The sequence below is a fragment of the Pezoporus occidentalis genome, unplaced genomic scaffold (assembly GCF_034315485.1).
Source record: "Pezoporus occidentalis ecotype Australia unplaced genomic scaffold, CSIRO_AGI_Poc_V1 ctg11, whole genome shotgun sequence".
Classification (NCBI taxonomy): domain Eukaryota; kingdom Metazoa; phylum Chordata; class Aves; order Psittaciformes; family Psittacidae; genus Pezoporus; species Pezoporus occidentalis.
In genome coordinates, this window is record NW_026912886.1 from 1,417,211 (window position 1) to 1,432,499 (window position 15,289).

Sequence of the window (15,289 nt, forward strand, 5' to 3'; positions counted from 1 at the left end):
GGGAAAGAAGTACAGCCTGCAGTAGGAGGGAATAAGGTATATTCTTGCATGTTCTTCTGTTCTAGATGCAAACAAATGCTGGCATTCAGCACATTCACATTCATGAGCAATTAGGTGGAGGCAGTTGTGTAATCTAAGAGCACCAGAACTATTTCAGACAATTGCCAGGTGAAGACACAGTGGATGAAGAAGAAGGGTTCAGAGCAGAAAACACAGGCTTTTTTTCCCTATAAAACTTGGGCTCAAGTTCCTGTTCTGTCTGATTTTGAGCAAGTCTAAGAGTCCACACTCAAATTTTGCTGCTGTAAAATGAGGATCAGGTGATGTTACAGCATCTGATGTTACAGCAGGAAGATTACCTGATGTTGCAGTGTTAGGAATAGCTACCAGTTAAAAGTCACACGTACTGAGAGACCTCAGTGGGTGTCAGGTGCCCTTTCCTATAGAGATAGGCTTGACATGAGTTCTTAAGAGCCTTTGTAGGTCCCTGCCAACCCCAACTATTCTATGATTACCACCTCTGGCCCTTTCTGGTCACTTCCCCCTCTCAGGAGCCATTTCTGTAGCAACTTGTTTGATACTTTTGGTGGGTGTGTGTGCTTGAGCTCACATTTGCTGCTCTTGGTGGTTTGTTTGGTCTTTCATTCCTATTCCTTGCTGCCTTTGGCACAGGACATCCTTGGTAGTATTCTGGAGTACTGTTATTTCAGGGTGTGAAAGATTCTTAGGCCTTTAATCTGGGAACACAAACTACATCTGTCACCTGGGTATCTGTAGTGGTTTCTAAGCAACCACAAGAGTTTATTTTTCTTCTGCAATTCATATTTAAGAAATAATTTGCTCATGCATGAACCAGAATCAGCCTGAGCACCACCCCAGGAGACAGAAATTGTAAACTGTAATTTAGGCTAATTCTAGTCTAAAGCATGAATTAGAGTATTTTATATAATCTTGGAAAATATACCATATAAATATATGTAAAGCATAGGACAGGTACAATTAATGTGAGCGCAGTAGGAAGCTGTAAGTAACTCTGGGAATGTGAGAAACCAAGTTGGAACATATTCTTGACACGTAAAAATATTTCCCACCTGCCTTGTTTGCATAAGAACAAGGTTTTAGCAAGTACATATTTGCATGTCGGAGTTAAAAGTGGGGAAAATATTTTCACCCTCATAAGAAAAATGCATAATCTTGGCAGAGGCAGTTTGCATTTAGTAAGTTTAAAGTGTCTAAGTCCTTTAATGCTCTGTGGAAAGTGTACGAACTTGTGACAGGGGTTCCAGTGCAATGAGTGATGTGCAGAGAGCACATCACGTGGAGCAGTAATTGATCCGATCCCTTCCCGTGCATTCATTTGTAATTGGTTGTGGCAGTCCCCAGCAATTTGTGCTTCCCAGTTTCATCCCACTGTCCTGTATCTCAGAGTGAGATGGTAAGTTGAGGTTTTAAATGCTGCGTGCTTCATTGAAAGTGAGTACCTTGCAGATAGAAGTACTCTTGGAAGTTTAGAAGTACTCTTCTGAACTGGGGGAAATCTGGAATGCTGAAGCAATAGCTGATTGGGTGCCACTCCTCACACACACAGTGCTTGGCAAACGCTGCACATCTGGAGCCTGTGAATCTGTGGAAATTCTCTTCCAGCGGTGATGCATCCTGGAAAATGCATTTGGGACTAATTATGGCACCTTTAAGACTATTAGTAACCTAGCTTTAGGCCATCACTTTGAAGGCATATTACATTCCTTCAGAAACACTCTGCAAATGTCCTGTTGCTTAAGAAATAGGGATTGCGTGGACAGGCCTCATGGGTGATTTAACTCATGTGCTGGAGATTGTAGATAAACAAGGTCCAATTGTATCATACCTATTCAAAATAAGACACTAATTATATATATAAAAGTGACTTAAAATGTAACACTGCCATGTAGCTGATGAGATATTCATGACCACTCTGTCAAAGGAGATGAAGAAAGCTGCAGGTTCACTGTAGCAGAGCAGAAAAATAATCTCACTTTGAAAAGGCACGACCAGGAATCAGTAGATCTATCCCAGAATTTGTCCAAGGATTGCTCTCTGGATCTAAACCTAATGTTGCACAGATTTTGAGTTGTGAATTTGCCTGTTGTCCAGCTTGCTGATGTGAAGTGGGGTTCTTCTTGATGTTTTGGTCATAAACACCTGATGCTCTAGTAATAATTAATGTAACATGTTAATAAGAGAGCATACACTTTATTTTCTCCTTGTATTAGTTCACTTCCTGCTCCATTGTGTTTAATGGGTTAGCTGGAAGCAAAGTGAAATTAAAAGTTTTTGGAAGACTGCAAGAAAGATGCGTTTCTGTCCTTTAAGCGTCCTAAGCACCTTTTGATTTCAGCCCATCCTCTTGTTGCTGGAGGGAGGGTGGGGGATTAAAGGTCAAGATTGCAAAGATCCTGATGGTGGAAGCAGATGCACGTTGTGTCCTGCAATAGTGGACATGACTGTTTGAATACAGTGTTCAGAGTACAGCCCAAGTTAAGCTAATGCATTGTAGACAGAATGAAATGTCATTATATGTGTTGTCACCACCATAAACTGGAGCAATAAAAGCTGTCCGAAACAATCTTATGTCTTGTGAATGGAATTCAGCTCCTCGCAGAAGATTAACAGCACTTCTGATGGTTGTTAGAGCCACAGCAAGAGTTGTGTTTGTGCTCCAGTTCAGAATAAGCTGGTTCAGGAAATCTGCCATAGCCTGATCCTAATGCTCTTGTGGCAAAGACTGGATTTTCTTGGGATTTTTTTGGTTATTGACCTGATGGGTACAGTCTGTGTTTGTGTGAGCATGTGCAAGCGCATGTACAATGTGGACTGCTGGTCTTTGATACTGCAAAGCACTGCCTCAGCCTAGTCCTATCCAGAAAGGCTTTCTAGCAAAGTGACTGCAGTTATATGACCCAAAAGTTGAAGAGGAATTCCTGAGCCTCCCAAGCAGCTTCTTAAATCCATGTATTCAAATGGGAGGGTGCTGTGATTTAGAGTTTGCCACACACTGAACTGAATTCAGTAGGTGTGTTTTATATGTCTGAAGTTCCATTTAAAAACTGGGGGGTTCGTAGCCTGTATCTCTCTGCCAGTGTCCAGCCTGCACCGACTCCCTTGGTTTCCTAAGCTGGCCAGAACACTGCTGTACTTCCCTTCCTTACCTGCTCGGTGGTGGCTAACATAAACACATGCTGGCAATTCACTCCCAGGGCAGATAGGTGACTTCTGGATTTCTCAAGTAAAGCACGCTTCCTCTTTGCCCTGTCCCTTCTCTCTCGGCCTGGCCACTGGTGAGCAATGGATGGCATGATGGGCACCCCTCTGATGAAGGTGTGCTCACTGGCAGGCAGGGCAAACTCTAAAATTACCTTTTACAACCTCACATTAATGAGATTGGAAGAAACCTTTGTGGTGTTGTCTCAGCGCTTCGGCCAAACTCTGAACTCTCCTGTTCTTTTTGGCTTTGAAATGCTGATTCCAGCCTTCCTGTGGGTTCTTAAACACCTTCTCAAATGACCCATTTTAATAAGCCAAAAGCCATTATATAACGAGCAGCCATAATTTAGCTCAAAGCTCTAGGGGACCCTTGCAGTTCAGCAATGAATAGTTAATGCAGTATAATGTTTAGCAGGTTATTAGTTTTCACTGTACAAATGCTGATCAGGGAATGCTTTTATAAGGTGTTTAAAAGAAAATGTAATTAACTGGATGCGTGCTTCTGTTGCAGCTCAAATTGAAATTATTCCATGCAAGATCTGTGGAGACAAATCATCAGGAATCCATTATGGTGTCATTACATGTGAAGGCTGCAAGGTAAGCTTCTAAAATAGGAAGTCTTAAAGCAGCATTTAGCCTTTTGATAGTGCTTGTTTTCCTTCCCTTTTTGTAAAGAGCAAGCGTTGCACTGCAGTTGGGTCGGTGGATTCCAGTTCAAAGAACATGGAATCAGTTGGGGATTCTGAAGGACTGGGTTTATTTGGGTTTGAAATATGGCATTGTGTGACACACGCAAACCCCACGCCAGATTTTGGGACAAGCCTTAAAGACCTTGCAGCTGTAGTGTGTGTGCTGTGAACTTTCTCTGTGGGTAAGCAGAAGAGGTACAGAAAGACCATCCGCTTCAAGCACACCACAAAAAATCTGTTCTGGGGATTCATTTGAGAGTTTGGGGCTTTTGAATTTCCCTCTCTGTTTTCTGCTTAGTGAATGGCTGAGAAGCTGTGCTGCCATACGTGAGAGCTCTCTGACTTCTCAGTTTTCCTTTGTCCTCTGCTACAGTTGCACATCCATTCTGGTTGGTATGGGGGATGTTGCACAGAACTGTTTGGTGCCTGTTCCTTGCAATGCAACCATTGCTGTGTAAAGTTTAGGCTTTAATTTTTTTTCCTCATTTGTACCTTCAGTAACTCCAGTGAACAAGGGTTACATTGAAAGCATTTATGTGTTGGTTAGTTTGTTTCTCACAAGCAAGAAATCGTTTGGACAACACTAACTCTAGGCCAGAGCGCTGTGAAGCTAATCACTCCTTTCTATCACTGGTGCACAATTACAGTGCTAGCTTGGAGTGCCACAGTGTGCACAGCTGTGCTCTGGCTTCTGCTTTCCTCATGTGCACACATGTTGCAATTCCATGCTGATAGTTTTTCTTACTGCTAAGCTACATTAAAGGGGTGAAGAATTTGTGACAGTTTTCAGTCTGCTCTCCTGGTTTGCTCGATACTGCTAACCATCTTCAAACAGTAGCTTCCTTGCTTTCACATTATAGAGATTTCTTTTGTGTTTTCCGAGGAAGATTTTTGTATTTCCATTCACACATAGTCTCATGGAAGTGTTGGTAAGAAGGAAGAGAAGAAACTAAAAATCTAAGCATGTTGGAATGATAACAGGGCAGCACCTTCTGCTCTTTGTAACTGCTGTTACTGTAGGATATGTCAGAAATGACTAAAATGGGTTGATAATGAAGTGGTTACGTTTGACAGCTTTATGTGGTCAAGCAGCTTTTATCAGATTTCAGCTGTGAAGTGGCAGACATTGGCAGTGAGAATTCTGCTGTATGACCATCTTGTCAAAGAGTATCGAGTTATGTTCAACATCTGAGACCTCTTTAATCCTTAAGCGAGCTGGGGCCACTGTATCCCAGTGTACCTGAGCCTCGAGATCGGTGATGAACCATCCCTGTCAACAGACTGAGGTCAGCGCAGCGCTACTGCTCGCCTAGACAAGGAACAGGCCTTTCTCAACATGGGTTGTTGCAGAACAGGAACGGGCTGCCAAAGGAAAGGAAAGTTGCCAGCTGAACTGTTTGTTGTTTCATCTTCATGCAGTTCCTTTGCTTTACCTTCTCCCAAGTCCTGCATGTGTGAGAAAAGCCCCTCTAAAATGCAGGAGGGGAGGCAGTGGAGCACACCATGCAGTTCTATTAGTAGGTAGCACTGAAGGTAAGAGACAGACATGTCCATCAAGTATCCCTCCATCAGGGACTGTGCTTTTCCTAGGAATAATGCAAGTGTGAGTTATTAGAAGAGTCCTTTGTGTACGTCCAGCACTCAGAACATCAGACATGACCCTGACAGCAAGAAATGTGTGTGCAGCTCCTTATGTTTCAAAACAGATTATTTTCATTATTGGCATTCTGTATAAGCTGCATTCTCTGGGAGCTCTGCGCAGCCCTCGGTCTGATGCTGAGAATTCCCCAGGGACAGGCAGCTGGTGGGGAGAAGTGGGAGGAGAGCCAGGTGGAAAGGAATGCTGAGCACACTGGAGCCACTTGAACCTTGGAAGCGGAGTGTGCATGGGTAAGACAGACAGCAGCCCTGTTAATGAAGCTGGGCATTTTCTCCTTCTCTTGGAGTAGCAGAGTGACGTCTTCTAGCCATAAACTTTCAGGCAGGATTTGAAAGCCCGTGAATATCCACTTAGGTAACCAAGGTATTTCCCTTTCAGGAAGGAAATTGCTCTGAAGCTCACTCTTTAATGCCAGAGCCCAGATGACCTGTGAGTGGTGGCAGCTAGGGCAGTGCTAGTGGGCACAAGTCGCAGGAGGAGTTTAAATGATCATGACCGAGACAGCATTTAGAATGCCCTACTGTAGCTAATGGATTTTGTTTGTGCTACACTTTTCCACAGTAATGTCAACAAAGTCTCACCCAACAGAAATATTTTGGCTGGTGAAAAAGTTGGCATAGCTTGGCATCTGCCGAGGGAGCCAGGTGTGTGTTGGTATGGGGTTTTTCCCAGCTTTCTGTGGCTATGATCTCTGCAGGTTTCAGCATGCTTACATTGCTCTTCATGTTACACTAAATCTTCCTTTGTAAAAAGCACTTTGCTGCGAAGACCTAGTTCCCAGTTCTCCAATTCCTGGAGCTGATGTTCTGCACCAGCAGACCATCGCAGAGAAGTCAGTGAGGTTCTTGCACCGGTGCTACACACCCATCTGTGTGTGTCAGATGACACGGTCGGGGCTTTAGCTCTCAAAAGTGAACAGATGTGTTGCTGCCCTCTCAAGCCAGGCTTGTCAAGAGTGATGTACAGGCAGCACCAGCAGCGCAAAGTGGGGTGTTTTCAGCTCTTGCTATTTTCACTCTGGTTTGCTGTGAACTTTAATGTTACTTAATAGTAACATTAACTTAGGTGTTACTGTATAAATACCAGTGACCACAGGAAAAGTAATTTATTTAAAACCTAAAGGGTTGTTCTAGTTGCAGGGACCTACTTTGCAATCCTAATCTGTATCGTGTATGAGATCACAGGTTCTTGTCAAATTGCTGATCCTGTTGCTCTTCTACAGGGTTGTGACTCCTGCATTTCATACGGTTGAAAGTCTTCTGATCCATTTTCATTGTTAAATTGTTTCACGTAGCTAGAATTGAAGATCTGTAATGAAGCCAGTTACTGTTTTGTGAGAAGTGTTCATTTCCTACCCCACTCTGATGTTAACTGCCTGGTTTTATGAAGTTACTGGCTGTGCTTTGGACAAACATCATTGAATACTCCCAACCCATCCAACTATTGAGCTGAATTTCAATCTGCCTTTAAGAAATAAAATGGAACACCCCCTCTGCTTCCCTCCATCCAGTGAAAAACAGGTTTTAGCCAGGCTCTGTTTTATACTCTGTCTGGGAGGGCTCCAGCGGCTTATTTATATAGCCTAAATTTTAAAAGAGCAGTTTTTTTTTTCTCTCCAACCACTGCTGATACCCTGTATACAACATACAAGGCAAGATGAGATTAATCACTCAGAAATACGGGTGAGGAATGACACAAAGACTGTGTCACAACTCAGAAGTTTATTCTGCTCCGTAAGTTTGGAAATAGTAATGTTGCAGCAGCATTACTAAAAAGACTCATATCTGTACGGAGCATTTCTTCAACCATTAGTTGTGGGAACCCAGTAACAATCTTTTGCTCTCTACCAGGGGTGGTGCTAAGAAAGGAGACTGCTTTGTACACAGCCATTGTTCTCATAGCTGAAAGCTGAATCCGGTTCAGCATTGTCAGAAAACTCCTGAACTCTCCAGAAGGACATAGCAAAGCATGTAGTTTGAAATCAGGATTTTGTTAATGAACTATGGGTTTTAGTGTGCAGGTGCTGCCAGTGCTGTCAGTTCATGCCCAACTAACCTACAGGCGCCTTAGTGTGCCCCCCTCTTTCCTTTCCTGCAACACTTGGTCTCAAAGCCATCCCTGCAGGGCACCGCTGGGCAAAGGTTTATCGATACCAGCTTTTCCCTCTTACCTCTTTTAAGACCAAAGATGGTCTTGTTCATTTTAACTACCAGGAATGCCTGTGTGTGTTACTTCAGAACAGTACCTGCTGTATCGTCACTTCCCACCTTGCATTACTTCTGGTCATTTGTTTCCTTTGTTCACTTTCTTCGCTGGCCAGCCTGCCATTACTGTAGTGTTGTAAGCATGCACCTGAATTCAGGCTTTGAAGTTCTTCTATTTTTGTTTTCCTAGCCAATTCTAAGCAAAACACGTTAGAGATGAGCCCTGTTACAGCATGGGCAATCAGGAGCCCTGTGTAACCCAATGAACACAACCTCACTCCTGTCTTTAATGCATCTGTAAAATGGAATATTTTGTCTCTGTTTTCAGTGGCTCTGTAACTTTGTTGTCAAATACTTCATTGCCGAAGTTTTTAAACAGTGTTGTCGCAACACTCTCCTCCCTTTCCAACTGAACTGTGTGCTTGTTGTTTTAAAAGGGTTAAAAAGTTGATCTGCCTTTCATAGGACAGTGTATTTTTCTGGTGTGTCTTGATGGTTTGCTGTAGAAAACAGTAAAAGAATGATCCCCCCAACTAATTGTTAATTGCTGAGAATATTGCAAAACTTAATGATACGTGGAAGTCTTTAAGTATTAGCCATAAATCATGGGATTATGAAAAAGCCTTTGTTGTCATAGGCTTGCATAGAGTCATTCCAGAACGTCTGCCATTAGGATGCAGCGAGGCAGCTGTCAGCTGTTTTCTTGTAATTAACCAGCCAATGAGCAGCTAATTAAGACATATGTGTATACAGAAGTGGAAGTGGGTATGGTAATGAACTGTAGGAATCAATTCATTAAAGGGAAATTTGTCAAAAGACCAAACATGAGATCAGCATTTCAGCCTGTGCCACAGTGGAGACGGAGCCGGGGCTTTGCCGGCTGCGACTTTGGGAAGCACAGCGGGCTTTTCCCTGCTGCGGAGCACACAGACCTCTGCAATCCCGAGCACTGAGGTTACTGCAACTACGCAAAGACTGCAGAAGCTGCTATTTACATTTCAAAGTTCGTTTTTAACAAGTTGTTATTCGAACTGACTTGCAGATGAAAAGTTCTTGTGCCCTTTTTTCCCAAACTTGATTTCTTGGCAGCATCTGAAAACCCGTATATTGTGTTGTGTATAAATAGGAGGCTGAAACGCAGAGATGAAGCTATGGCTTGTAATCTGCTCTGCTCTTCTTCTGGCACCAGGCTAATACATCTACATAAAAAGGGAGACATGCAAAGCTCAATGGGGCCTCATCAGAATCAGCTGGATCTTTGTGCTGCCATCAGGAGGAGGCAGGGCTCCGCGCTCGCTGCCAGAGCCGTCGCTCAGAGCCGTGTCCCACGGTGGCTTCTGGAGTGGAGCAGCAGTTCTGTTCCTGTGCTGGATCCAGAGGGGTCTGCTCTGCCCATGGCCCATTAGGCAACTGCCTGCATGTAAAGTAATGGTTTTCAACATGCATGCCATGGAAAGCATGTGGCCTGGGCTGGTTTGCATAATGCTTGGATGTAGACACGTGTACCAGGCATGCATCCACCTCCTCCTTCCTGGTGGAAAAATTATAGCTAGCTCTGTGCCTCTGGCAAAAGCCAGGGAATAGAACAGATTGTGGCGTCTCTCCTTCTCCTAATGAAGGGGGAAAACCCAACTGAGGAAGAAACTCTTATTTACTTACAGAAGGCTCTTGTAATACGGGCTTCCCCATGTCTTACAATGATAGGAGAGCCCAAACTTAGAAAACTCACAGGCAAATGACAATAATATAGAAGAACTTTGAGAGTGAAACACCCTCAGTTTAACTCCATTGGCAGTTCAGTCCCGAATCAGATATGGGTATGTCTGAGCTCTGGACAAGCTCAGTTTTGTTTCTGGAGTTTGAGGCAAGGGGGGATTTTTGCTTTGGCTTCTGCTGATGTTTTCAGCATGCCCAGATAACAGTGTAGGGTTTGGTTTTAAAAGCACTGTACTACATCTCCTGCTTGTAAAGTGCAAGTGCTTTGAAAGACCCCAGTTTCAGGCAGTCCTGCTCTATTGAAAATTTAGCCTCAAGCTGTAACTTGGTAGATATATTGTACACTAAAATGTATTGAGCAGCTGTGTCTCTAGGGAAAATGTGGAAAAGCAAAAAGTCTGGTATTTTCCCCATTATACTCCTAAAAATAATCCTCAGCCTGAGAAGACCATTCTTAATGAAGGGAGATACGCCAAACTGGCAGTGCAGACTCAGTGTATGTCTCAGCTAAAGGAAAATGTATAGATCTTTGAGGTGATTGAGCCAGGTTCATTTTACACGTTGATTAAGTTGACTTTCAGGACCTCAGCGGTGGCAGGCTTTATACAGTTCATGTGTGAGCACGTCCTTCAGTGTTCGGGGAACTGAAATTATCAGGGGCTGACAGTGTGGAGGTGCAGAACCTTGGTCAGGACATCACGGGTCAGGTCGGTACCCACCACTGTTCTGCTGACAAATCCCACTGCACTTCGTGTGTACTTGCACTGGAGTGACAGGCTCCACTAAGGGTGCTGCCAGAGCTGGAAATTCAGCTGTCTGCTACCGAAGAGTTGGTTCCTCCAGGGGGATCAGTCATGGTGCTGGAATGGTAGAAATTTCCATGGTGTTTCAGGTTTTCACTCCATCAGAGCTCAGTAAGTGAAATACTTTCAGTCTCTCTATTGGCAGACATTAAAGAACAGTTGAAAGTTCAATCCTATAGAAACAAGAGACCAGAATAAATGGGTGAGAAATGATGCACAGGAAAACAGGATAAAAAACAGACATCTTCAGTTTCCTCATTTTTTATATATTCCATGTTTCCCCATTAAAGCTTTACTAAAAGGAGCATCATGGATGAAGACTGGTTCCTCCTCATACAATGGAGCAGGGGTCTTTAGCTCTGGTTCTGCCTGAGGGAGGTTTGCTGGGAAGTCTCTTCCTGTTGTTTTAGTTCACCGGTTCTTTGGACAGAACGTACGTGTGCTGAGGGGCTCCAGGATGGGGCCTTTGAATGAAGGAAGAACTGGGAAAAGTCCAGCTCTAATTACAAGATGCCCAGCATTTCTGAGGAGGTGTTTTCTGTGCAGCGCTGTTAATGAATCCATTATGTGGCAACATAAAACTAAAACACTGGGCTGGAATGACTCCGTTTCTGCAGCATCCTTGTGAAGCAGGTATTACGCATGCACCAGCTGCTGTTTGGGCAGTCTGTGGCTAAAACATGCCATGCACTTCAAAGCAAACAGCTGGCATCCTGCTTACCAGCACGCACGGTCCTGATGGAGAGTCCCAAGTTGTGACTACTGCCAACCTTGCAGCACTCACTTTGCTGGGAGGGGGGTCTGCCCATTGCACTTGACTTAGAAAAAACATGTAAGATGTGTTTCAGCTTCCTCCCTCCTGGCAGATCTCGACCCTGTGCTGAGCTGAACAAAACCTCAAAACCCCCAGCATCAAACTAATTAGGAAAAAAACACCTTTAAAGCTTTTTCTTTGTTGAAGGCCCCACTTGGCATCACACACTGTGCTAAACACAGACATCCTTGGGGGAGGCTGGACACCGAGGCCTGCCACTGACATCTCCAAAGAACAGGGCTCCTGAATCCTCCCTGTTTTGCAGATCTGTGCAGACCCAGGGAAGACAGGAAATCTGGGTCTCTGGGTAGTTTTAGCTCATTTGGAAAGGATCAGATGTGGGGTCTGTAAAACCGGTGAAAAAAAGGTGTAATTCCTCTGTGTGTCACAACACTTCTTAAGGAGCTGTTTCCTACTGGTGACTGGGGTTGGTTTGCTTCTAGAAGAGAGGGGAAAAAACAGCCAAACCCTCCATACCTTCCTCAGCTAACTGTAGTGCACTTGAACTTCCTTGTCTGCTGGTGTGCTGCCTTTCCAAGTCTGTCTTTGCTCCATCACTTGGCAGCTTCTTGACTCGTGTTTTGCGATTGTTACAGGGCTTTTTCAGGAGGAGTCAGCAGAGCAATGCCACCTACTCCTGTCCCCGGCAGAAGAACTGTCTCATCGACCGGACCAGTCGAAACCGCTGCCAGCACTGTCGGCTACAGAAATGCCTTGCTGTGGGGATGTCTCGGGATGGTGAGCTCTGCTGACATGCACCTGAACTGCAAAAACCAAACAGCATTTAGCATGACTGTGTTCTGCTAAAACAGCCTAGGATTTAAGGTTCATTGTGCATAGGGCTGATAGTTGAGATCATCAAGAGGGGTGTAGTTATTGTTATATATTCACATTAAATAGCTATGAATCAGGACACATATGAAGCTCTGGGGTTTACTCTCTTTCCTGCTCATCTGGTATAGTTTTCAGTTCAGAGCTTTGCCTCTGGTCACTTCTGGAAGATGCAGGTTTTAGTCTGATGCTAACACTTTCTCTCTGGGTCCACTCCAATCTGAGTCCCACACCACAGCAGCAGGTAATGCTCTGGTTGCTGTATCAGCACAGATCAGAACTGCTTCACAAGACAGAAGTTTCAATGTGTGTGTAATGAATTATAGGGAGAAACACAACTTGAAAATAGCACTGTGTTTTTTCAGAAGTTCTGAAGAAAATGAGTTCCACTGCTGAGAATAATAAGCTCAAAATTAGACCTGGTGTAACAGGGAAAACCCACCTCTGTAAAACGGAAGCTTATGGAACTCAGCTAGAACTGGATTTGCGGCTGATACTTGCATGCCTCCCCCAGAGATGTACCAAAGCTGCCATCTCCTACCCAATTTGAAGATCTGACTCATTGTTTTCCACTGCTAGTGACAGCAACGCTGCATGTTCTGCCAACACATATGTGTTACTCTTATGTACAAGAGGCCTGATGAAGGAGAGTAACTTCTTGAATTACATTATCTGAAGTTTTTTATTGGGCATGAAACTAAGAACCTGGAGCGGTTGATCATGTAACAGCTGATCCCCACGACAGGTTTGCTTCCCTGTAGAAAAGCACAAGGTGGCTGTCACCTTCCTAAAAGAGGTTTCTACAGCTGATAGAGGCCCTAGAAATCACATACTATGTTCTTAGGAATTCCCTGGATGTGGCAAACCAGTTGCTTCTGGCTTACACTTCCTGTGGGTACTTTTCAAAATAGTAACAATTTTGTGGAGAGATACATACACACATACATATGTATAGTTTTAACAGTAATTCGCTGGGTAAACATTTTTGCTTGTCACTTTAAGCTGCACTGAAAGCAGGTTCTGTGGTCCTTCCTATGTGCTTTGGTTCTAGTATCAATAAAGCTTGCTTTTGATACTCTCTGAGAGAGGCCCCACGTGTTTAGACTTAACTCTAGGTTCATGTTGTAGGAGGAGTGTGCAGCTAGCAGCGGCTGGACAGTTCATCTCAAGCCTGCATATTCTATCTTGCTTCTGCTTTTCTAGGTAGGGTTTGAATGCTGAGGAGGTGCATCTGTCAACTTCAGCGGGTGTGTAAGAGAAAATCCTTCTGGTATAGAAGTGGGAAGTTAATGGGTTCCTCTAAACCAGTGACTTCCAATGGGCCGTTTAAGTATCACGTTAGGATGGTCTTTTAATGAGTAGATCCTGCAGCTACATTACCTGTAACTGCAGAAGTGGTTCTTAGGTCTGCCTATTCAGCTGATTTGCCTTTTATACTGCATCCTTCCATGTAGTATTTAAAGCTCCAAGACAATGAAAGTGCATTAGTGGGTTTGTAGCAATGTAACGTGTTGTGTGTCTGTGTTTCAGCTGTAAAGTTTGGTCGAATGTCAAAGAAGCAGAGGGACAGCCTGTATGCGGAGGTGCAGAAGCATCGAATGCAGCAGCAGCAGCGAGATCACCAGCAGCAACCAGGAGAGGCAGAACCACTAACACCAACATACAATATCACCACCAATGGGTTAACAGAGCTACATGATGACCTCAGTAATTACATTGATGGGCATACCCCTGAAGGTAGCAAAGCAGACTCTGCAGTTAGCAGCTTCTACTTAGACATACAGCCTTCTCCAGATCAGTCGGGTCTTGATATTAATGGAATCAAACCAGAACCAATATGTGACTACACACCAGCATCGGGCTTCTTCCCGTATTGTTCTTTTACAAATGGGGAGACCTCTCCAACTGTGTCCATGGCAGAATTAGGTAATGAGAGAGAAAAGCTTCCGTTGTAACTGTCTTAATAGTAACCCTTTGGATTGAAGTGACACATGTAGCCAGGCAGTAGTGAGAATGCTGCTTTGGTAGAGCTGTGGGCATGTGTGGGCATCCTCCTGTGATGGGCACAGTACCGTCACCCCCAGGACATGGTGAACACCTGATGGAACTGGACTAAAGATCCTGGGAGCTTGTGGCTGGTCAGCTCTAGAAGCGTTGGTTTTGGTGTCAGTCCTTGTAACAGAACCCTTTGAATGCTGATTAGTGAGCCCATGATTAGTGCTGAGAAACGGAGCGTTCCTTTTGCTGCAGATTGGTTTTGAACATCTTATCCTCTCTTCCATTACCTCATACTCTTATTTTCTAACGAGAAGTCAGGAGGCTGACTTTCTTCTGCTCTCCACCTGTACCTGGGAAACATGAACCCAAAGCACCAGGGTGATTGGAGGCAGTTCTCCTGCCACTGGTCAAAAAGCATCCCCAGATGCTGAAGAATATCTTACCAAGTAGCAAGTTCCGGTGATTTCCCTTACACCAACCACATTAATGAGCACGTTTTACTGTCAGTTCTTCCCAGAGTGATATGCTAGGGCTGAATTCCACAATCACGGCTTGTCAATATCTGAAGCTCGAGTCAGAGCATGCTCTGTTAACTGGCTATAAGTAACCTGGAACAGGCCAGCACAGAAGTGGCTTTAAGATTCTGTTACTTAACTAAGCAGTCAGGTGCTTAGAACTGATTTTGCTTGCTTAAGCAACCTTTTTGCTAATTATTCCATTATAAAAACCTAAAAACAGTTTGAAAATGAGGTGTTCCATGTTAAATGTATCTTTTTGCAAGCCTTTTTTTTTAAATTCGAGACAAACAGATGGTACAAACTTTTGCTTGTTTTAGTTTATGTTTGTTTGAGAAGTTTTGCAGAGAGGAAGGGTCAAGAAGGCTTATTACCTTTTAATGTCCTCACCTTCTAATGTCCTTTCCTCTTAATGTCCTTCTGTTCTCAGCAATATGATTTGTTGTGACAGACAAAATACTGTGTCTGGCTTGAGTTCAAATAACTTCAGTTACAGATAAGTAAAAATGGGAAGAAAACACGAGGATAAAGGCTACCAGCTTTGCCTCAATCAGAGGGCTGTTAATGTTCTTGTGGGAGCCAGTGAAAGAGCTACATTAAACCCACAGAAAAAAGAAAGGGCTTTTGTGTCCCAGGCCAGGTGCTGAGTTTGGAATGCTGGCCTGAAATGAGTGTGTCATGTTGCTTACGCAGTGCTTACATTTAGACCCTACAAAGCGTGATTTATGTGCCCAGCACTGACACTGCTGAACAGTATTTGGAGAATGTTTGTCTTCCAGACTAAGGTTTCAATTTAGAAAGGTGGGGCTGCTCAAT

At 43.9% G+C, this 15,289-nt stretch overlaps 1 protein-coding gene across 4 annotated transcripts in view; it reads left to right on the forward strand.

Moving 5' to 3' along the window:
* RORA (RAR related orphan receptor A) overlaps positions 1-15,289 on the forward strand; it is a 348,414-nt gene that overhangs the window by 321,010 nt on the left and 12,115 nt on the right. For 3 of the 4 annotated variants that reach the window (XM_062626362.1, XM_062626381.1, XM_062626372.1), the window contains 3 exons: positions 3,755-3,840; positions 11,726-11,867; positions 13,491-13,886. In XM_062626362.1, the coding sequence (XP_062482346.1) occupies positions 3,755-3,840; positions 11,726-11,867; positions 13,491-13,886 (624 nt within the window). The remainder of the gene's footprint in view (positions 1-3,754; positions 3,841-11,725; positions 11,868-13,490; positions 13,887-15,289) is intronic. The other variant, XM_062626390.1, reaches the window with a different exon arrangement.